We start from the raw sequence: 23,706 nt of genomic DNA on the forward strand, positions 1-23,706 counted from the left end.
ACATATATAAAAAGCAAAACAAAGAGGGCTTGTTGAGCTTGATGCATGGTAAATCTATTTGGTTTATTCTCAGTTTATTTTTAAATATTATATTGCATTTCTTTAAGCAGACATCGTGTATATTGTGATTTCTAGCATTCCACACACAGCAGCTTATTTTTGTTCCCTTTAAATATGGGAAATAAAAATGGTTTTAGTTTGCTTTTAAAAAAACTAAAAAAAAAAAAAAATTGAGAGAGGGTATTGCTATATTACATGGCCCAAGAAATATTGGCAGCATGCTCTTTGGCTTTCATCCGTAGAACTGCAATGCTGGAGGACCTTCTTTCAAACTCTGGCTTGGTTTCAAAAGCATGTCCATTGGTTGCCCCAGAAAGCAACGAGTCAGTGAAAAAATTATTGAGGGGCATGTGGCTGAATTGATTCTGGTGGTTTGAAAAGCCTGTGTAGCCAGAATCTGTCCGGGGTGAATGGGAGTAAGGTGTCATACAGGAGGACGTATCTCGTGGCAGCATGCAGGAGGTAACCACAGAACCACTGGCCGCATTCCCTGCCCACAGATTGTTCTGAATCTGGAACATATAAAATGAATACAATTAAACTTAGATAGTTCATCTTTTGTTTTCTGCAATGCTTGGCTTGCTTTGCTTCACACATAATTAGTTCTCCTCTGAAACAAGCAACAAGTATTTAACAAGTTCCCTGCAACCATATTAGAAAATAGCGTGAAGAGAATGCATGAGTCAAAATATGAGATTGTTCACTTAAGAGCAAGGGCTGATGAGTCATATTCCTTACTTTGTCATGCATTTGTCCTGTGGCTCCGTATGTGATATCTAGTGCTGAACCTCAGGATGTCATCAGCCCAGCCAGTCAATAAAATCAATGGAAACACACAACCAACATCAGATAAAAAGTGCCAAAAGTGTGTACAAGATCACAGATTGTTTTCAACATAAATGCTTCTCCTCATTAGAGTTCCCACTGTAATGGTAGGAAAAGGGTGAACAAAACAAACCAATTTGGATTTCTAAAGCAACAAAGCCCAACAAGTATTTGAAAAATTTAATAATGAGAAGCCTTGCATGATTACTCTAAAACAAATGAAAGCCTAAAACACAGGAATTATTAATAATACATTCAAGATCTTTTCTTAAATTTGTTTCAAAGATATATTTGACATAAAATTTCTTTTCAAGTATTTTATGCACAACTGCAGTTTGAGGGCATTTCTGTTTCAGCATTCAGCCTTAACAAACTGCATTGTCCATCCCTGGAAAGCTTTGCATGACAGACTAAGACACAAACTTTGTGGTTACCGGCAATGTCTGGAGTGACCATGTATTCAAGCTTTGATGTATAATCTTTTCTATACTTGGCAGTCACTTAAAGCTTCATTCTGAGTCTCAGGCCTTCCTACCATCTATGTATGGATGCTATTTATGGATAGGTATTTTTCACTTGTTTGTTACTAGATGAACAGACAGGAAGATTTTTAAGTCATAACACAAGTCAGTTCTTGTTGTTATCTCAGACTGCATGGTCTTTCATTCCTGCTCTACTCACTTTGATTTGATCAGACTTCAGCAACTGCCCTTCTGTTTTTCCAAACTCTCAACTCTCTCTCTATCAGTACTACATGTATATGATATAATTTCTGACATACTCAAACTTCCTTGGTCATTCCTCGTTTGCACACACCATTATACAATATACAGCTTTATATGTCTTCTCCACTTTTACCTTATATCTTTCCTGAATTATGACTTTTTTTTTTAATGCACAAATAACATCAGGCAAGACATTTTTAGCCACCATTCACAGTACAGATCTTGCAGGCAGTAACTGTATCCTTTCCTATTTGTTTTCCTTTGCTAAATTTGTCTTCACTCTAAACATCTGTTGCCTGTTCAGCGTATCCTTGCCCTGATGCACTGTGATTGAGCCCACGTGTCTTTGTTCTCTGGGATATGCTGGAGCAGTTAGCATTGAAAAGTGAATTCCCACTTCAAACTTAATATTGCATTCACATTCCAAATCCATAGACAAAGGAATTTTGACTTTAAGATAGAAAGGTTATCTCTCTAGCTGAGTGATCTTTTCTTGTCAAAGTAGAGGTCAGGGGAAGTAATGAATTATGACAGACACACACATATGCACACACAGAATGAAAACATGTATCTAAGGCTGATGAGTTGTGTTTGCTCCCATTGTCCTATCACTTTGCAACAGCACATACCAAACCACCAACAAGCTAAAGCAATAAATTTTGGTTCGCTGAACTCATCTAGCTGAGATCTAGCGCAGATAGGAAGGATGAAATAGTCTTATTTTAAAAGTTAATATTTTAAACAGTTGTATTAGCAAGGTCATCAGGAGCTGACAAACTGTTCTGGGCTCCTTGGGAATTCCTGCAGGAAAAAAGTAATCCAATAAATGCTCCATTTTGGTTTCCTGCGAAAGACTGGGGAAAAATCATGATAGAAACACATCTCCCCAAACTCTGAGCGTGCTCAGCTTGTTTACACAGACATGCATGCATGCAGTTATAGTTCCACACTGTAGTGGTTTTGGTTCACCAACTTGAGATTTCCTGGCCAATTGATGGGACGCTCATGGATGTGCCTTTCCACGCACACACATACACCCACACAGCTGGGCACCCGTAGGCTTCTACTCCTGCATATTTTAGGGGTCTGCTGGGAGGCAATGGAGGGAGTAAAGAGTCTGAGGAAGGATATGGAAGATCTTTCATCCTTCTTATGGGCCTCCTGAAGTCTATGAGGAAATCTAAAAAAAGTTTCAGAACTTTCCAGTTCACTTTTCAGAAGACTCAAACATCAGCCCATGGGACACTCTCTAGTTTGATATGATTCCCAGCTGCCTATTACACCTTAATTAACCTACCTGAGCCAGTTTTGACTTATAATCAGACAAATTTCCCCAGGGAGAAACTAGTTAATCTACAGTGTCTAATACACGGGCTATTTTTGAAGGAGTTCATAATCTCCAAACTAACTTCCCTGCAACAAAGTCTTATTTATATGACTTACTGAAATTTCTTTCTAAGAAATGCTATACCAAATGCTGCAGTCACCCAGGCAGCAAAGATATAATTATGGGAGGAATTAAAAAAAAATTAAATACAAACATGAACAAGTTTGCCTTTAATACAGACATGATGGGAACTCTTCAGAATGTTCAGAGGTTCAGCAAGAAAGTGCCCAATAACCTATGTGGTCTGGAGGAATCAAAAAATCACCCTTTCTTCCCATATTTTGAGTAGTTTGGTTTTCAGCAAACTAAGTTTAGTACCATCAATTTTCCTGATATTTTTGTCCTACACAAATCTCTTTCAATTTAGGTACAGTGAGATTACACAGGTGTAAATGAGAACAGAACTCAGCTGCAAATCCTAAAATATGCCAATGTCTTTTTAAGGAAATATGCGAACAATCTATTAATTTCTAAAACTTTTAAAGGACTGCTCTAAGTTTCTTCCTTAGAGAAAGAAATCCAAATTATTAAACTTAACTTCAGGAGCGCCACAAGATTCTAGGAAAGCTTTACATCTTCTCTCATGAGGCAATCATGCTTTTCAAAACAATATTTCAGTCATATCAATTTTCTATTCATTTTAGTTGGTTGAGTGACTTCACATTTGGTATTAAATTTTAATTTCTTACAAGGATTTACAACATAAATATCTAGTAGTGAAATTTGGGTGCAGAAGCGATTCCTGTATTAAAAACAAATACAGTAATGTTTCACAATAAGTCAAAATGATCAGACCTTCTTCTGGTATGTTAGAAGGAAAAGCGACATTATGTACATGAATTTAAAGAAAATATTTTTCCTCTTAAAATCTTGTGTGATCCATGAACTATATAAAAGGCAATTCAGAGACTGTGAATGAGGCCATACATACAGCACATCTCTGGTTTCTGTTAACATCACAAACAACATGAGCTTTGCTCTTGTGGTTACCATGAAATTACCAGAGCCCTTCAATATATTTACCTACTGTATATTTTATACACACGTACACATGCACACACCCCCCTTCCTGATAGAAAAAGAAATAGGATTTCATAGCTGTGACAAGAAAATAACTGGAGAGTTATGGCTGTTAACACGGTTGTGATATAATTTCCTAGGCACATGACCTTCTGTTAGACACTGACGAGGAAAGTGAGCTGAGGTAATTGGTCATCCCGCTTGGTGTCATTGCTTTTTTTCTGTTAAACTTTCAAGCGCCCTGAGCTTCAGCCTTTTTATGCAGCACCTGGAGAAATCACATAAACTCAAATATCAATTTTTTCTGGGCATTTTACTATCACTTCCCTAGCTTTGTTCTCCCATCACCAAACTCTTGACTTGTTATTTCAGTCAGCTGTCTATCCAGACTAGAGACCATCTCCAGCAGACAGTCCTGTGAGCATACACAGCTTCTATTTGAATGCACTTCTTTTAATTCTTCATATGGGAAACAAAACTCTCATCTCTTTTAAGATGTCTAGATATCAAGAGATGTTATTGTTATATTACATAACAGATGTTGTATGTGCTGAATTATTGTAATTACTGTAGTAAGTAATTAGAAACTACACATTTACTCTGTGAAAACAAGAGTGACACTAAGGCAAGAGTTAAGAATTTATGTAATTATAGAAAACATGTGAATGTCAGACTGATTTGCTAAATTTTTGTCACTCTCCTCCTTGCACTGACAGAAAATATCAAATCTGTGCTAGCACAAGGACCTACTTTTGGGGGATTAAATAGCTGTTAAACTGCTCAAAACTACTAGTTCACAACTCACATCTGTTGATCATTCCTAGTCCATCAGCACAATTAATTTGGCCTGTAACTTTCCACAGTTTTTTCTGGGTGCCTCTTTAGAACATCCAAAATACTGATAGAAATTTGCCCGTACTTCCAAAGCTTGTAGATTCTCAGAACTGATAAGAGCCTCTGGGATTATTTTTGTAAACCCTTGCTTGCAGCTACTCTCAAATTTAGTTAAGGTTACTCCAGCACATCCAACCATGTTTTGAGTCGCTCCAGCTGCAGGGTTCATTAATTTCTGTGGGCAATTTGTCCCAGTGCTTCGCATCTTTCATTGTATTTTTACATTTATATCTAGACAGAACAGTTCTCAGTATTTAATTTGTGATCATTTTGTAGGAGCTGTTAGACAAGTGCACATGTGACGATGACCTGTACTCTATTGGGCTCATTCATGAGAGAGATGCAGCACACATTTTTCAGATATAAATAAAATGCTAATTAGCACATGTTAGTGAGAGGTTTAATGATACAGATTTAAAATATGTGATAGACCCCTTCGGTCCACATTTGGCTTACACATGGTGAACAAAACAAAAATCTGACCATTAGATTCCACACTTAAACAAGTTTCCTAAGCTTCAAAATAATGTAGGACTTGAAAAGTCATCAAGGTCTCATTCTTGTATGGGATGTTTTATAAACTGTAAATTCTCCCTACTGTAATCTCAAGATCAGCTACCATATGGATTCATTATATTTTGACTCCATGGTACAGTTAAAGACAATGTTTCATATTTTGAAAAATGCTATTAAAAATTGTGTGTATCTCAGGAAAAAAAAGAAAAAATTTTTCCGTATAATTAAGCCCCAGTAAAGTCACTCACACTTAAAGAAATACATGTTTCACAAAAAGACCCCACAGAGTTACAAACTGAATGTTGAGAGCATGAGAAGGACCACATACAGTGGTGGTTTTTTACTTTATTACTAAGAAAAAATAAAAGTGCAGTGCATAAGCTACTTTGTGTGGAGCAGACACCACCCAGAAAGATTAGAAGTGTCACTTCACTCTTGTTGGAAGATCAACCACAGCAAGGCAATGAGCACACATGCAGCAAGACACACACCATGCAGGTGCTGGCTCAGCCTGAGCTCCATGCTGCCACAGCTAGACAGCATGAGTGTGTGATAAAACTTCTTTGAAGCTAGCTCAGATATGTCTGCCACATCTACTCATGCCTAATCAGTGTACCCATAGCCTTAATGAACTATTGTGATTAACTGTCATTTATATGTCTACTACAGTTAAAAGAAATTTTAAGTCATATAACATGTGGTGTCTAATACATTCCATATGAACATTTAATTGGAGCATGTAACTTTGATTATTGCTAATGAGGATTAGCCATATGTACTGAGGCTAGAGCAAACTATAATGATGATCCAAGGACTTAGTACTTAACACGTGTATGCTGATACCACTTCTACACTCTTTGACTGCCAACACATCATGTGATGCCATGCTGTTCAACATATTAATTTGATTTATCTTTCTGGTGGATGGAATGCAAACTTCAGCCTCTTCCTTCTATTTCTGAGATTTAAACATTTTCCTTTCTTTCTACACCTTCTATATCATTCCTGTTCCCATACTTTTGAAAAGCTTTTGTCGATGCCCACCTACACTAGGTTGGGTTTTTTCAACTAAAACAAAAAATTAAATTCTATCCTATCCAAGTCTTGCCTGCATTTTCAAGAAAATTTTTAGAACACCCAAATATTTTATATGTGATATTAAGAGGGAAGGTAGTGTGGTGTGACAAAATTAATCCTTTTAAAAAAACTTAGAAGAAAAATTAAAGCAAATGAACATGATTGAAAGAACAACTAAGAAGGAAGAAAGATGCAAGGAAAGGAAAGAGCCCAGATGGGAGAAAAATGTTGACCTTTTTAATCTGCTTTTCAATGATACTATGTTTATTTGCATACTGATGCAGTTATTTACAAAGATAACATCTTTATTGATTTGATTCATCCAGGGAAAGCTGAAAGTCTGTGTGATAATAGTATAGGCTCTTGTGTGCATAAATAAGGAGGGGGTAAAATGAAATTTTATCTCAGGTTTTCTTGATAGTTCTCATAGGTAATCATTGAATCTGATGACATCAAATACCCTTTGTAACAGGAGCCTTCCCACTATCACAGGGTGTCAAAAGGAGTCAAATAAAGACAAATAAGGTAAGAAAAGAACAAAACTAAAGAGGCTTTTTATGGTTCCTCTTTCAACATATCATTTATACATCTGTGTAAGATAACTACAGGTGACTGCAAATGTATCTGCAAGTATCAGAATAAAAAAATATTTAGAGATCATCTTACCTATCTTACACCTTATGTTTTAGGAATAAAAAATTTAATTGATCAGATTTTTGATAGCTGTAAAGGGAACTCATGTCTGGCATAAAAATCCCTTTGGTTAAGTTTCCTAAATGCAAATGTCTAATAGTTATCTGACCATGGCTGCCTAAAATGAAGGATGGATTCTTCTTTTAAATCCTTAAAGTGCTCATCAACACTTCAACAGTGTCTCAGATATCCAGAGACATGTTTAGTAACACTTTCCACTATATTTAAGTGACTGAATTAAGTATGGCTTGTTTACTAACACTCACCCCAGTGAAATGAAGTAAACTTCCCCATGAAAGGAAGTTTATTCATTTCCCCGCTGATGATGTTATGATGTTCCACCCTCACTTTCACATCATCAGTAGGATATTGTTAGTTAAGCCAGAACTGTCTAGGACATGTGTTTTCCTGAGTACGCTTAAGATGACTTAGACCACAATGTGTTGCATCTGCAAGAGAACCTTGAAGTTCAAACACTGAAACTAATGAAACCAAGAATTTCTACCAAATGAAAATCACTGTGCATAAAATTTTCCTAGTAAAATCTGATTTTCAGCATATTGTTGTTAAAGCCTTGAAGAAAAATCTGAATAACAGATAATTGTTCTAGAATATTGTACGAACTGCTCTCCTCTGTAACCCAGGTTTTGACAGTATAATTAATGGAAAATATATGCATGCAGAATTTGGCCAGTTTAGGAGATATTTAATTTCTTGGGAGGCAGACGAGTAGTTTTTAAAAAACAAAAACAAAAATCTAAAGTCAATATACTGTAAAAATAATTAAGGTTAAACTGAAAGAGCAACGCAAATAATTATGATCTGCAAAAAGATCTAAATTTTTATTATTGTGAAGATAAAGCTGTAGAATTTAATAGCAAAATTAGACTGGATTATAGAGACAGGTGTTGGACCAGATCACCTTCAGATGTCACTTCCAACCTCAACCTTTCTCTGATTCAGAGACAACCTTCTGCCTGAAATGAGATGAAAGATTCATTTTCTCACAGGAAAAACCTTTCAGGTTTATGAAGTCACACAATGCATAGCAGCATTATGTCCTTAAATTGTGTTTGATGAAGATAATTGCTGAAGAGACTAAGCAGAAGTCTCCACAACACCCTCTGTTGACTGCAAGAGATTGATGCTTCTGCTGGAATGCAACATAGATGTGCTTTCTCAACATATCCATGGTCGGATTCAAAACAGAAAATCTGCAGGCTGCAAATCCTTATAATGCACACCAGAAATTCATACTTGTTCCTGCTCTTTCTGCCATAAAGCTGTAAACTTCTCAGCTTGATTCAACCATTTTTTTCCTGCAAGAGGGAGAATGTTTTTCTCCATGTTGATTCTTAAATAAGCTCTAGTGATCTGTGTTCCACAATCCACAAGAAAAACTATTTATTTAAAAATATGGCAAAGCTTATCTTATATTTGCCTATTTCATTGTCACACAAGAAGTGCCTGTGGTGGTGGTGGTATGGGAATAAAAGTAAAGGAAAAAAAGATACTTGTTTTCTTTTATTACATTAACTACAATGAAATAAAGGAATTGTTGAGGAAATAAATTTATAAAATTAAAATGAAACACTTTTAAATCCTTTTCTGCCTGAGTTGCAGGATAAATTGATGAATTTATAGCAAGTCAGGAACCGTATATTTATTTTCCATAAGTGAAGCACTTAATAATGGACATCTAGTTCAAAAGATTTGAATGCAGTGATGTTAGTAGTCATTGTGTTTTCAAAACAGTTTTTTATTATCTCAGGTATTCTCACTGGAAATGTTATATTATTGATAGAGATGTGATTTTACTGAAGGAGAGGACTTCAGAATGTGAAAACTAAGAATTATCACCAGGTTAGCAAGAACATGATTTTTTATTAAATATTCTGTGATAATTGCCTGGATACCTACTCATATACAGAAAATTTTTTCTCTGAGGAGTGAGCTGCCTCATTTTTATCATGCAACTAAGCTGTGCATGCAAGCTGAAAGAGCCAATGCAAAGTGCACTCACACCTTCATTTGACTCCTTGCTGCTGTTCTTGAAGTACAGAGCAGCACAAGGCAGCTGTGACCAGACTCATGCAGGTGACCAGACTCGATTACACATTTGTGCTTCCGTGTTTACCTGCAGTCTGTTAGTCTGTGGTTGTAGGTGAGCACGTTGCATTGGTGTTTGTGAATGAGTACACATTTTGTATTTCTACACATTTTAGAGGTGCTTGATCTAAGATTACGGGACCAGCATTTGCATTCAAATCTTCTGTTTTTAAGAATCTATTAATTAGTGATTGAAATATTTGTCAGGCTGAAGCTTAGTTGTATGTTGTATGTCTAGCAGATATTTTTTGACAAAAATATAAACAGAAATGCAGTGAATTGGTCTTTTTAACAATCTGAAAGTACAGAATAGATATTTTATTGGGTTAGAATTTTATAGATCATATTATCATATAGTTTAAAAATGTGGGATTTTTGAAAAACATTAATTTTAGGACAATAATTTTAAGTGCTTACCAGTAGCTTATATTATTCCATTATCTTATACTAATGAAACTTTTGTCACTTAGGAAAATGTGTAGATGGAATCCTACTAAAAATACAAGATAAACTGGCAGACACAAATTTAATCTAGAAATCCCAGTTTCAGCACTGTTCCTTGTTGTGATGCCATCAATAAGTCAGAAACACCTTCAAAGGAGAGTTGACCACCTTGAATGAGATCTCTGAGTGAATGCATATCTATGTCTTTGTGAAACCCCCTGGGGCTGCCCAAGATTGTGTCCACCTATCTAAACACAGAGTCATGCAGGGGTTGCTAATGTAATCTGGGATATTGCCCTGCTACATTTTAAAATAAAACCAGACAGACTTACTAGTGCCACCAGAGTTGAAATGGTTGTGTCCATGTTCTGAGCTGCTGGAACACAAGCCAGCTGTGGCCCAGGCACCAAACCTAGTAATACACAACCTCTTCAGAGGTAAAGCACGTTAAACTGAGTAGATGACACATAAGCCAAGAACCCCTGGTTCATAACTAACCACATTCATAGAACCACAGAATCACTAAGGCTGGAAAAGACCACCAAGATCATCAGGTCCAACATTTGACCAAACGCTGCCATGCCAACTAAAGCATAGCACTAATTGCTGTTTCCATTCAATTCTTGAACACTTCCAGGGATGGTGACTCCAATGCTTAACCATCATTTCAGTGGCAAAACTCTTCCTGATATCTGACCTGAACCTCCCCCAGCTCAGCTTGAGGTTATGTCCTCCTGACCTGTCACTTGTACCCTGGGAGAAGGGACCAAGGCCCATTTTGCTACAATCTCATTTCATGCAGTTGTAGAGAGCAATACAGTGTCCCCTGCACCTCCTTTTCTCCAGGCAAAAAAGCCCAGCTCCCTCAGCTGCTCCTTGCAGTACTTGTGCTCCAGCCCGTCAATGTCCTTCTCATAGTGAAAGGCCCAGAACTGGACACAGGATTTGAAGTGTGGCCTCACCAGCACCAAGCACAGAGGGACAATCACAGACCTGGTCCTGCACTACAGGCCAGGACACCTTTGGGTTTCTTGGCCACCTGGGCACACGCTGGCTCATGTTCAAGTGCAGTCAGCCAGCACCCATGGGCCCTTCTCTGCTGGTTCAATTTCCAGCCACTCTTCCCCAACCCTGAGGAACTCTTCATTTAGAGCACGACCAAAGCAAGCTCACAGAGAATATGAGTATACTCTTAAGGTTGGCAGAGACCCCGCTACCAAACCAGAACACCAGTAGTGGAAGGGAACCATGCAAGATTTCTTGCTTTGCATGGTGCTTTTTAAAATTAATTATGTAGTAAAAGCAATATGAAACCAGAGACATTGAAAAAATGGCTCCAGAACAAAAATATTCAATGTGTTAAAACAAGCAAGGAGACAAACAAAAGCAAAGAGTGAGGCAAAGCAGTAAACCAAAGGGCTGGAGAATAGAGACAAAGGACTACAATCTTAATGCGTAGTATACCTTGCTATTTACTGACAGGGAACTGAAAAAGAGAAATAAACAAATTAACCAACTACAACTATCTGAGAGTGCTGTCCTCTCCCTCTGCCTCTCACCCCCAGCAACATACATTCAGTTCTGATTCTACATGGCTGTATTACAGTTTCATGCTAGTAGGAGACTTGTTCTATTTAATGGTCTGTTAAGATCCATAAAGAAATGGTGCATTTTTGACACATCAAAAGGCAGCTGTCTAGAAATTAGGTAGTTTATACCTCATCTTAGCAAAGTATACAAAACCAGTGTTGTTAAGAGGGCTGCCAAACGTAGAACCAAAGTACTGCTTGGTCTTTGCCATACCTGAGGGTAGCTGTCAGTCCTTGGAAGAACAGATATATCATAGGTGGCAGCAAAGTGGCTCTTAGCTTGCTGGATCTGACCATAGCGTTCTCTTTTTCTCCATTTTGCTCTTCGATTCTGGAACCAGACCTATAGTACACAAGGAAAGAGTCATTAGGCTAACCAAAATTATATACTCTACAAAGGGTTTTAAGAAAATAAGAGATTTTGGACAGTGGTTTGAAAATTTCTGTTTATTTACAAAAGAGAAGTTCTCCATCTGAAAATTAATTTTTTACTGTTTCAATCTTGCAAATGTCACACCTGCTTAACTTACTGCTGGCTATTTTAAATGTACATATTTTTTTGCTTATATTATCTCAAAAACCAACCAACCAACCAAAAAAAACCTGAAAAAGGTCAGTCTGTACCAAGTAAAGAAACATACTCTTGAATTCCCATGCCCACTGAGTTGCTATGATTACCCATAATCTGCCTCCTAAAGGTGTCAAAATCTATCAAGTGCAGTAATAAAAGGCAGGAAAAATTGGTACAGTAGTCTGCATAGCGGGAAAGGTTCCTATAAGGAAGGCTAAAAGACCAGGAAGATAATAAAAAGTCACCAATATCATAGGCAATTTTTGAACTCTTGTGAATTTTTTTCACATTAGTGTTAGCTGATATCTGTTTCTTATAAAGGAAGACAAAAGAATTGCACTTTAGACTATGGAATAATCTAGATTTCATGCTTAAATTTCTTTATACTCTTTGGTCTGTTCTGCAATATTTTGAGTGTCAAGTATTATATCAAAACCCCACTATATTCCCATTTCTTTCTGATAATTGTCATTGTCTTATGGTCTTAATATTTCTTTTTTTTTTTTCAGTTTAGTTTGGACTGGTTAGGAATTATCCTGATGAATAAAGGGGATTGCTAAGAAAAGTAACACTGTATAAGAGTAACATCCAACTAGTCATTATTGTTCTGGTGTAAGCAAGTTCACTGAGACTTTTTTAAGAAGTCAGACTTTGAACTGAACCATTATTTTTTTAAAGGAAGCAATGGCATTTGTTAGTAATCCTGCTAAATTGATCATTAATTCATTTTGATATATACATACATGAATGGTGGTATTTTTATAGATACTTTCTTCCTTTTTATAGATACTTGAGGGAAATTTTCTGGTTCCATATTGTAGGATATTTAAAATAACATTGTTTGGTTTATAATTTCCTTCTTGCATTGATCTTTGGAGAACTCAACTGCCTTCTGATACTGATTTACCAACCAAAGCATAATTTTTCTCGTTTTGATTCCCAAGGACTACTGGCAGATGTAGTATGTGCAATCTTTTAAAAGATTCAGCAACCAAAACAAGGCTCATGAATATAACTCCTCATGTATTGTTAGGAACCTCGGTGGTAAATTTGTGTTATTTATGATGCCTAAGGTTCAGCAAAAAGAAAGGGAAGACAAAAAAAAAATCTCCCGTCTCCACAGGAGGCATCAAGGACACGATAAGGAAATTTATTCATGAAGTTCTTTCCTTGAAAAAAGACCTTGACAATCTTCTTAAAACGGGTACCAATTACTGGACTGACATGCAGCAGGAAAGAGAACAACTTAGATAAATTAGGTTCAGGTTGGCTCTCTCTGCATGTGTGCAGGACAAATATTAAATTGGATGTTGATGAAATGGTGGTGAAGGGAACTGTGGGTAAGGTATCCAGCTGATCACTCTGCTACACTAAATCAAACAATTTGCTTGAATTCATATAAGTAAATGAGAAAAAGCATATATTTTTTCCTTTGACAATCCCCCAAAATGTTTCTGTTTACACAACTTTACTAGAAACTTACTCTTGGCAGAGATAAAGTAACCATTTGCCTTCACAAAGCAATGTAGAAATCTGCTGCTTGTTATCCTTGAATTGCCAGATGCTTGCCTTTAATGACGTAAGGCCTTGCAAATTGCTTAATCTTGTGATGGAATACTCTTGCTACTCTGGATAGAAATTATCAACATGTCCTTTCATATTTAGCATATGAGAAATGCAAGTGATCTTTTAAGAAAGGTAAGAACACATTTAAATGAAATAGAAATAAATACTCTGTGAGAGTCTGATATAGACATACATTTTTTCATTTACTGTTTTCTTTTTAGTACTCTTACCATGTGAAGCCTCTAAATCTTAGAGAAAAATGTGATAAAAAGTCAGATGGCACACTTTAGTTCAATTTTCCCCTCCCTGTTCTCACTATTAATTTGTTCTTGAAGTAGTTCTTCTTATTCCAGAATTACACATTTCTTAAAATAGTGTTTTAATATTATGCTGCCTTCTAGTTTTTAAGTCAACACTTAATCCCAGAGTTCATACTCAGAAAAATGTACCAAATTCAGGTGAGGGATTGTGCAGAGACTGAAGAGTTAAAAGCCACTGAAACAAATTCCACTGGCATTGCTGATATCACATCAATGTAACTCTGATATCACATTGATGTAACTGAACACAGTTTTGGACTCTTTTTTCTGATGACAATGGCCAATGTGATGCCTGTTTGAATAGACATGAAAAGAACTCTTCTTTATAAAATTAATTAGCTGACTTTCTTTCTGAAAGTGTTTCTGATTTAATTTCAGTTTGTATGCATGTGCACTGACGTCTATTTCTTTATATGCATGTGTGAGTATGTGTTTAATTACAAGTTGTGAAGTTGTTATCATATTCAAGTCACTAAATTAAAAAAATTAATCCCAGTCTGTAAGAATCAACAGGACTGTTATTCTCTAAATTGAAATAATGATTATTACCAGAACGGGAAAGATGTCTAAAATTACGATAAACTTGCAAAATGTGGCTCACACACTTTCCTAACAGAAGACATCTAAGCAAGGGAAAGGCTGAATTTCCTGGATATTTAGCTTCTTTTCTCACCATTGCACACCAAAAGCCATAAATATTGTTGAGATTACTACATGAGCACATACTGAATGAACCACATTTGTACACAGTTACGATATTCAGATAATGTACTAAGCGGTCACCGATATGTTTCATTGCAAAAATTAGAATAATAATCATCAGTTATGAATGTTTAAAAACCAGAAATTGTACCTCCTAATTTTGTGATTTCTAAAATCATTCCATACAGAAAAAAATGAAAGAATCATGTCCTTGTTTATAGAGGCACAAAACACAAACACACAAATAGCGGGATCTCTACACGTAACAATTTATGTTTTCACTGCCTAGAATTCTACAAGAGATCAAGACAGCTTTACTATTGATGTTGTTTTCTCATCCTTTAAACAAGTGTTCAGAACTGCAACACAAACTATTTTAAAAAACAACGAGTTATTTTAGCACTATAGCATAACAGCTTATGTCCATAAAGGAGGCAAAACGAGCTGTTTACTTTAGCTTTACAGGCTTTTGTACAATCCCCAAGACTGTAATTTACTCATTCCTACCATGCACAATTTGTCATAGAAATGCTAGAATCTGGAGTCCTACCTGGACTCTGGCCTCAGTGAGCTCTGTTCTCAGAGCTAGCTGTTCTCTTACATAGACATCGGGGTAGTGAGTTTTCTGGAATACTTTCTCCAGTTCCTCCAGCTGCAAACTGGTGAAAGTTGTTCTGTGTCTCCTCTTCTTACTGCTGGAGACATTGCTGTCACACTTATCACCAAGTTCATCCAGGTCCCCCTTCTCCTGCAGCCCTTTCACTGGAGACATCCTGAGATTGTTGCAATTGTCCATGGGCCTGCTCAGCTCTGTGTGAAGAGGCTGTCCTTCCACTTTAGTAATCCCGTAGTTCACTGCATACAAGGTGGGTTAACAGCTGGTTAGTAAATGATCAAGGCGGAAGGAGAGGTGCTTAGATTCAGGAATTCATATAAAACAGTTTCACTAGGAACAGGATTCCACCGTGGCAATGTTATTTCTATAGGGGCTCGTTGAAGAGGAATTTGTGATATTAACTACAGATAGAACAAAAGTGCTAAATCACTTGAATTTTAACTGAGAATTATATCTGAAATTATGGTCAGAAAACTTAAAGAGTAAGGAGACTGTGCAAGAGACTTGAATTATTTCACTCTGCCGCTACTGCAGCTAAAGTAGTTAACCATCCATGAAATCGGCATCAGCTAGAGTTGTACAGATAAGGAATCTTAGCCCAAAACAGATTTTCACAGAAGAGGCACAAAGCTATTGGAAAAAATGCCTTTAAACTTGGAAGCAAATGTAAAAGCCTCTATTTCTACGAAAATACAAACTAACAGTGAAGACATTTAATAGCTGCAAACTGACAAATCAAGAAGCAAATGAAACCAAATATTAAATGCATTTTTAAAATTCAATAAATTTCATATATCTTCTTTTGGATTTGTGAAATGGAATTTTTTCCAATGAGGTTTGTTATGGTTACAAAATACAGGGCATTTCTGAAAAATGTTAACTTACTAAAAGAGATCATTTCATATACTTTGTAAAAAGATTGCAGGAACTATTTATCTTTAGGTAAAACTTGAGTGGTAGAGATAAGAAATATTCCACAGTAGCTTCTTCATAAGGAATGAAAACATTTCCTACTTTTAAGTATTTTTGCTTATCACATCAAAAAGTAATGAGATAAGTTGAAGAATTCAGAAAAACTTTCTTTTTTTCTTTTCTGAGGAAAAGGTTGGAAAAAATATTCAAACTCTATAGAAATAAAAACATAAACATGCTATGTAACATAGTAAGCTTTCTCACTTTCTCAGTAATTTCTTTTCTTTCAATTCGAGCTGATTGCAATGAAAAACAATTTTTAGATACTTACTATCAACACATACACAGATAGGAAATGCCCCAAAGCCCTCGAGGCACACAATAAATTAGTTAATTAAGAAAAATTCCAATATATAAATCAATTTTATATAGGTTTTTCTTTTTTAATTACACTTGAAGAAATATAGCAATATTTCTCACTTTTTTTTTCGTACAAATAAAAGAACTTTGTCAAAAAATATATACTTCAATGACTATATAAAGCCAAAAAGCATATGATATCGTTAGTCTTATTGCATCTGATCATAATAACGTTTTCCAATTTTTCTAGGAAATTAGTTTTTAATTTTTTTTTTCAGTAGTGATTTTCATAATGTTGGGATAATGAGGAAGATTTTGAATGTTTTGAAAAGAAATATTCCACATTGTCCTTGCCTGTAAGCTAGAAACTCTTAATACTTGATAAAACTTTTAACACTATTCTTTGGGTGACCGACGTGGTTTTCGGAAGAATCACCTTTACGCATCGTTTGGTAACCCGGCAAAGATCCCGGCTGCCGTGGCAGGGCGATATTTGAAGGAAGCAAAGATGACCAAGCGACCTTCCGCTCGCTGCCTGCATCGGCGCCGGGGAGCGGCCGTGCCCGGCTCCCTCGGACACCGACCCCGGCGATGCTTTCCCCGCAGTTTGCTGGGTGAAAACGCCGCCGCTCTCAGCGGCGGTGGCCGGAGGGCGGTGGACAGGGGGATTCCCGACTGGCCAGGCTGTACCAGGAGGTGTCGGGGGGCGGCCATGCCCGCAGCACCTCCCGGGAGCCGCCGGGCCGTCGGTGCCCCGGGCCGGGCTGTGCCGGGGCCGGGCGGGCTGTGCCGGGCCGGGCGGGCTGTGCGGGGCCGGGCGGGCTGTGCCGGGGCCGGGCGGGCTGTGTCGCCGTGCCCGAGCTGCGCTCCCGGTCAGCCCGACCCGGGCCGGGCCGCTGGGGAAGGCAGTGGCTGAAGGGCTGCACTGAAAGAAAAAGTGCTCTTCAAAGGAGGCGTTTGCCTTCTCCCGGAATTTTTTAATAGTAGTAGTGGTAATAGTGCTATAACAGTAGTATTGTTACTGTTATTGTCATTTTACTAGGACCTGACAGCCCCTAGCACGAAGGTTGCACAGCTGCCTTTGGTCTCCCTGGGTGGGAGAATCCCTGCCCTCCCCCGTACATGTCCAGAACGGGGAATAACCCTGGGATGACGACTCACCGTTGTTGTCCTGGCACGGTGATGTCCTCTCCAGCCTCACATGATGCTCAGCTCTTTGCAGAGGGTTGAAGGCCTGTACGCATTTGCTGCCTGACGTTTTGCTGTAAAAGGACTCATTGTCCAAAGTTTCCATAACGTGCTCCAAACTGCCTCCTGCTCCCATATAAAAGTCACTGTTCTTGCTCGGCTGGCTCTTCAGGGCAAACTTCTCGCTCAGAAAATCCATAATCATCTAAGGCTGCTTGAGACAGCGGCTGGACTGTGAGCAAGGGAGGGAGAGAGAGTGGATGGGAGGGAAGGAAGGAGGGAGGAAGAGGCGCTCAGTGCTCAGGGAGCTGTTTTGCCTCTGAGCCTTTGATTTGTCTTGTCTTGAAAGGGGAACCCGAAGTTGCTCTTATATCTTGAAGCTCAGCAGGACTTCTTGTGCAACCTCCCATTTCTAATGAATATGAAAATAAGCAAGCAGTCTAACTCCACCCCAGGTCCCCCAAGACCTAATCCCAACACAGGAGGGAGTTCCAGGCCCGTTTTCGACAGACAGATCTGTTTCAGACAGACACACACAAGCATTCGGGGAGGGTGAGGGGAGAAAGGGAGGGAGGGGAAGTAGGACAAAAAAAAAAGACATTTCCCCTCTGCAACCTATTCTCATTTCTCCAGGGATCCTGGAAAGAGTAATCCCTCGCTTCCCTCCCTCTCCCCACAGCTCCCTGAGAGGCTTAGAGCGAGGTAATTTCAGGGGCACATACCCTCAAGTAAAGGATCTTCTTTAATCGATTTGACTGATACGTCGGTAGCTGCAGTCCTGTTCTCTGAAGCTGTAAAATTAAGAACCGGTGTTCCTTCTTTATTAATCAGCTCAGAAATTTTGTCCTAGAGTTAAACAGAGGAAGAAATATTATAGGCAGTTGTTTGTGTAGAGGGAATGGAAAACAGGGAAACTTAAAACTAGAACTCTCTCACATCAGAAACTGGCCTAAAAGAGAATTTGTCTGCTATGAAACAGATCGCAACCAGTCTGCCTCTGTGTGTGTGTGCGTTTCGGGTTGAGGAGGTGTGTATGTGTCTGTGCAAAGTGGGTAAAACGAACCATTATTTTAAATCTCCTGAAATATCAGCATTAAAAAAAAACCCAAAACAATACTGTTTCTAAATGAAAGGGGTTGTGGGTTTTGTTTTGTTTTGTTATGTTTTGTTTTGTTTTGTTGGGTTTTTTTAAAATCTTCGGAAGTAAAAAGAAGTGAGCCATATATGCATGCATTCCTATGGATATTGGGAATGCGGGTGGTTTTCGCCAAAAGTGTGAGCTTTGAAGTGTTGAATTCCTTGGTCCTTTCGCACATTGATAAGATTTAAAACACAGGCGAGAGAGATAGCGGACTATTTCGAAAAAGCACGAATTACGGAAAAGATCTTCAGTGCTTCCTCGTGAAAGGAGTACTGGGTGAAGTAAAGCAAACCCGAGATTGCAGTCGCTTCAGACGAGGATTTCGGCACCGTGGGCCCGCGTTTGCCTTTCTACTGAGGGTATTTTAGAACCCAATTCGGTGGGCCCTTTCCCCGCTGGGGCGGGGAGGGGAGAAGAAGCGCGGCTTTAATGAGTGGCTGAAGTAGCGGTGCAACACTGGCCAGCCGGGGCTGTGGAGCTGCTTAGAGACCTTTCCTGTGAACCCAGTCAAAGGTGAAGGGAAGGCCAGTTCCAGCATATTTCCCGGCAAGCAGCTTTCCCTTCCTTCTTCAGCTGGTCTCTATTTTGATATTTTCGCGGGTAGATGGATGTTTTTTTCAGCTGCCACTGTCGAGTAGCTGTGGGCACCATCCGCCACAGGCACAATCTGCCCTTCCCTATCATCTGTCAGGACCGGGCTGCCACCGCCACATCTCCGTCCCAATTCCCAGCGTTACCTGCTGCCGTCACCGAGCTGGGGCTGCGGGAGGCGCGGAGCACAGAGCACAGAGGTGGTGCTCGGGGACTTGGGATGGGACGGGCTTTTTGGTGGTGTGGAGGTGCCGCTTTGGCCGGGGGGGAGAGGTGGAAGCGGTTTCCGTAAGCCCCCGGGAGAGGAGAAATTGAAGGGGCGCGGAGAACGAGTGGTGCCCGCGGTGAGCGGCCAGGTGCGGCGGAGCGCAGCTCGCTGCCTGCCCCGGAGAGCGGCTGGAGCCTGCCCCAGGGGCCGCTCCAAGGGCTGTTCCCGTCCCCGGATTTCTCATGAAAAAGGACACGTTTCCTCCTTGCACCTTCTGGAACAACGCCTGCTGCGGACCCGGGGGAAGAGATCTTCTCCCTGCCCCCGCATCTCCGTGCGCTGGCACTTCGGCAGCGTGTTTATAACTGTGCCTTAAAAGCACTAAATGCCTTGGGGAAGGAAAAAAAAAAACAACGGCGGGGGGGAGCAGGGGGGAAGTGAGACAGAGACAAGGAGAGAGAGGGAGAGAGGAAAAAATGGAGATCTAGATGTCTTTTAAATGAAAGACACGTGCAAAGTTTTTGCAGCCTGCAATCCATTTTTATCCCAATAAATGTCCCTCTCTAAAGACAACTGTCAAACTCCAGGAAAGCCGAGGACAAGGAACATCTCCTATGACCGTAAACCCCCCAAGAGCTGCCCGCGGCAGCAGGGCTGTTCCTCGGGAGGCTGGAGGGAGCGCGGCTGCCTCCGCGGGGATGCTCGTGTCCCGCTGGCGGAGAGGAGCCGCTCCGGCGGCGGCCCTCGCTCCCCGCCGAGCTGCTCCGCACCCCGGCAGCCCCTCCACCCTTCCCTCCCGGGAGGATCGGGCCACCCCGGCTGACCCGCGGGGCCGTGGAAGCGCCGGCCTCGTCTGAGGACCGAACTGGGGATGGGCTGCGGCGCCCGCTGTGCTCTTTACCCCTGCTCCTCTGAGAGCACACGACCCTCCCGCAGCATCTTTCCCCCAGCGGGGACTCCTCTCCCTTATCTCACCGACTTTGTGAAGCTCTCCTCACCGAGATTAGCGCCGACATTTATATATATATGAACATATATATTTAAAATATCTGAGTATTAAATATAGAGCGCGATACTAACGCTAACCGGGTCTTAAAATCCGTCCTTCCTCAACAGGAAATAAAAAATAAATAAATAAAAATCAGAGTGATTCCACATCACTGTTTGCTCCAGGGACCAAATTCTGCTCTCATTTACCTCTGTGCAACCCAGCGCACTTCAAAGGGAAGGAGCGATGTAACCTAGGGGAGAATTGGCGCCACGTATGGCATTCGTTCTCCTTAAAAGCTTGAAAACAGAAAGCTGACTTCAGCGGGGTAAAACCATTTGAGAGGGGTTGGACAGATCCCGAGGGAGAAGGCGGCAAAGGGAGAAAAAATTCTGTGCTGAGGTGAGACGGCTTTGAAAAGCATCTTTCTTCAGGGACCTACTCCCTCCGCCAGGCAGCCCCGTTATTAAGAGCTGCATGCAGATGTGCCGCTGTGTTTCCAGAGATGGAGTATCTCCCAAACCTTCTGTGAAAGGGTGTTACGTGTGATGGAGAGACGTTTCGTGACCAGAGGTGGTGTGAAGGAGCTCGCCCCTGCAGTGCATAGGAGCTCCTTGGGGGAAGCCTCTCCACTGGGACGAGCCGGGCGCGCACACGGCGGGATGCTCCGCGGTACCGCTGGGCTCTCCTGCCTTACCCCCGCCGTCCTGGCATTCCTTCCCTTCCTGAGATCAGAAGGCACAGACCAAGCGTAGGAACGAGGATCCCACATAAATTTCAAACTTCTCGATGCCGAACAGTCAAAGAATTTGGGAAGAGAAACGTGCGACTGCGGTTCGGACCTCCGTTTCGGGGTCTGCAGCTGCTGCTGCTCGTGATGGCATTTTCCAGCCGAAACAGGGCTACTGCATGTTGAAGGCGTCTCCTCACACCCTTGCATTTGTTTAAATAAAGTGAGAACGGCAGCAATACGGGCGATGATCTCCCTTTCAAATGTCCAGGAATCCCTATCCCCTCCCGTTCCTCCTCCCCATTTCCAATATCGGTTTTTAACTGTGGATGGTAGCACAGAAAGAAGATTTTTACTTTTATTTTCTATTTTTTTTACACCAACACTTCACTTCCCTCCAGGAGAGTTAAAGCACAAAATTTATTTAAAGATTGAATGGGAGGAAATTCGCGCTAGCTGGGACTCGGCTAAACGAATTTTGGGGGTACTATTCAATTCCTTCCACATACGCACACTCCAGCTGTCTGGGAAGATGGAAGGTGAAGCTATGAAGATAAGGGCTGGGTGTTCCCGCAGGAGGGCTGGCCCCGCAGTGAGGGGCGGTTGAAGGATGGTTATAGGGGAAGAAGAGAAGCATATATGTTTTTCTTGAATGGGATCAAGCCCCCCAATAGCCGCCAGGGGGTGGGGGGGGGGAAAGGGGGAGGGTGTGTGAAAAACGAAGAGAACTGTCTGTCCTGAAAAACAGGTGCTCAAATGATTCAGTATTTCCACAAGCTTTCTGATTTCTTTGCTGAGGCTTTACCTAGGAGCTCGTTTCATGTTCAGACACGAAGATTTTATTGCGTGAGATGGGCATAGGCTCCAGAGAGACCCTCTGAGAAGTCAGCCTCTCGGTCTCTGCCAGTCGGTCTTGGGAACTGACCTGACGTGCGGAAGCAAAAATAGGTGTAAAAAGACACTCTGTGAGTCGCTCCATATCTCTCTCCCAGTGGAATGCGGCGAATTGCAACTTACAATCCAAAACCAAGCTTGGCTGAGTAATAATTTTCCAGACATCCTGTTTGTGAGAAGAATCATGTGAAATATTCTTATTGCCAGCAAAAAGAAGTTCACTGACTCTCAAGAATACTGAAAGAAGTTGAGTTTTGGGGATTGTTGGTTTTTCGGATTTCCTTTTTTTTTTTTTTTTTTTTTTGGGTATGTGAAGCATCACTATTTTAATCCCTGAAAATAAAGATTGTGTTTCGGATTTCCGCAGCCAGGCTGCTGAAGGTCCCACTCCAAGCCCCCTTTAACGAACTTTCTTCCTAACAGGCGCGTTTTGTTCACCTGAGCAAACACAAATCGGTTCTGGTGTACGTGGATGGCTTTAAGATTTTCCGTTTGGAGAGGAAATGTTTAATTGACACTGTTTAGAGTGACTTTACCAAAACCCTGGGATCTGTAGCTTCAGAGATCAGTGAAAGCGTAGGAGCAAATCGACTACACTTCTACTCGGTAACTTAATGTTAATTCTGCGTGGGCAGCGGACGGGTCTGTTGAGCCCCGCTCACCTCGCACAGGGAAAGTGGTGTCACCTCTCATTAGGCTGGGCCCGAGCCTGGAGCCTTTCCCACCTCCCCAGCCACACTCGAGGTTCAGACGCTACCAGGTCTAGTCCACAGAACAGCCCGAACGTAACGACAGCAATCTTTTCACGGGTCCTGCAGTTTGGCGCTTTGACAGTACCTCAGCTGCTCGGGAGATGTCCTGTGTGACAGCTGCACCGACAAAATGAAGATTCCATGTGCCTCAAAGGCATAATCAGGGGACAGGCGAGAAATGTGGTGAATGGGGAAGTAACCCCGTTAGGAAAGCAGGACTGCTGTCAGGGCTGGACAAACCTCAGCAATTTTCTTCTTGCAACAGGTAGTGACGCTTCTTAAACTTTTTTTTTTTTTTTTTTTTTTTTTTTTCCCGCAAAATTGAATGAGATAATATTTAGTGTGCTGATTTAATCTTAGCCTCATAGGAAATCTCAGCAGAGATGCTCTATAAAAGCATTAATCTCTTATCTTGATCTAGTTCAAATTATAATGAATCCTACTTACATATGTGTTATAAAAACAAATCCTACACGAATTTAATCTATGCTTTATCGGACTGCTATTGTAGCCTTTTATCAAGTTTAGAAAGGATTTGAAAGTTAGGTCTGGGGACTCAAAGCCCCGTGCAGTTTGGAACCACCAGAAAGAAGAGATTTGCTCCTAAAGATGCTTCTCAGGTCCGATATACATATTTATTCCCCTCCACTCCCCCATCCCCGCCGCCGCACCTCGACTCAGAGTAGGATCTGACTTCTCGGGATGTTAGGTACAGCAAGCACAGAGTGGCTCTGTGTGCAGCCCGGAGCAGGCGGCTCTCAAAGGGGACAAAGCTTCTGGCGGCTTCGGCCGAGCCGGGCTCCAGCAGCCGGAGCGGCTCCTCAGAAG

The 23,706-nt window shown here is 40.6% G+C and overlaps 1 protein-coding gene across 1 annotated transcript; it reads right to left on the reverse strand.

Moving 5' to 3' along the window:
• Positions 1–251: 251 nt before the first annotated feature.
• Positions 252–18,663, reverse strand: ALX1 (ALX homeobox 1). The gene is made up of 5 exons (XM_033058606.1): positions 18,297–18,663; positions 17,548–17,806; positions 15,049–15,353; positions 11,554–11,682; positions 252–572 (listed from the first exon to the last, which is right to left on the reverse strand). The coding sequence occupies exons 2-5, from the start codon at positions 17,777–17,779 to the stop codon at positions 252–254; spliced, it is 987 nt and encodes a 328-aa protein (XP_032914497.1). The 5' UTR covers positions 17,780–17,806; positions 18,297–18,663.
• Between the last annotated feature and the right edge of the window lie 5,043 nt (positions 18,664–23,706).

The sequence above is a fragment of the Catharus ustulatus genome, chromosome 4 (genome assembly GCF_009819885.2).
Source record: "Catharus ustulatus isolate bCatUst1 chromosome 4, bCatUst1.pri.v2, whole genome shotgun sequence".
Lineage (NCBI taxonomy): Eukaryota > Metazoa > Chordata > Aves > Passeriformes > Turdidae > Catharus > Catharus ustulatus.

Bases quoted from the DNA above. Each gene is read 5' to 3' on its own strand.
- ALX1 (XM_033058606.1), bottom strand. From the start codon at position 17,779: ATGATTATGGATTTTCTGAGCGAGAAGTTTGCCCTGAAGAGCCAGCCG. The intron at 11,683-15,048 runs GTAGGACTCCAG...TGTGTACTATAG, and splicing joins TCACTGAGGCCAGAGTCCAG to GTCTGGTTCCAGAATCGAAG. The intron at 573-11,553 runs GTATGGCAAAGA...TATATGTTCCAG, and splicing joins GGACTGACAGCTACCCTCAG to ATTCAGAACAATCTGTGGGC.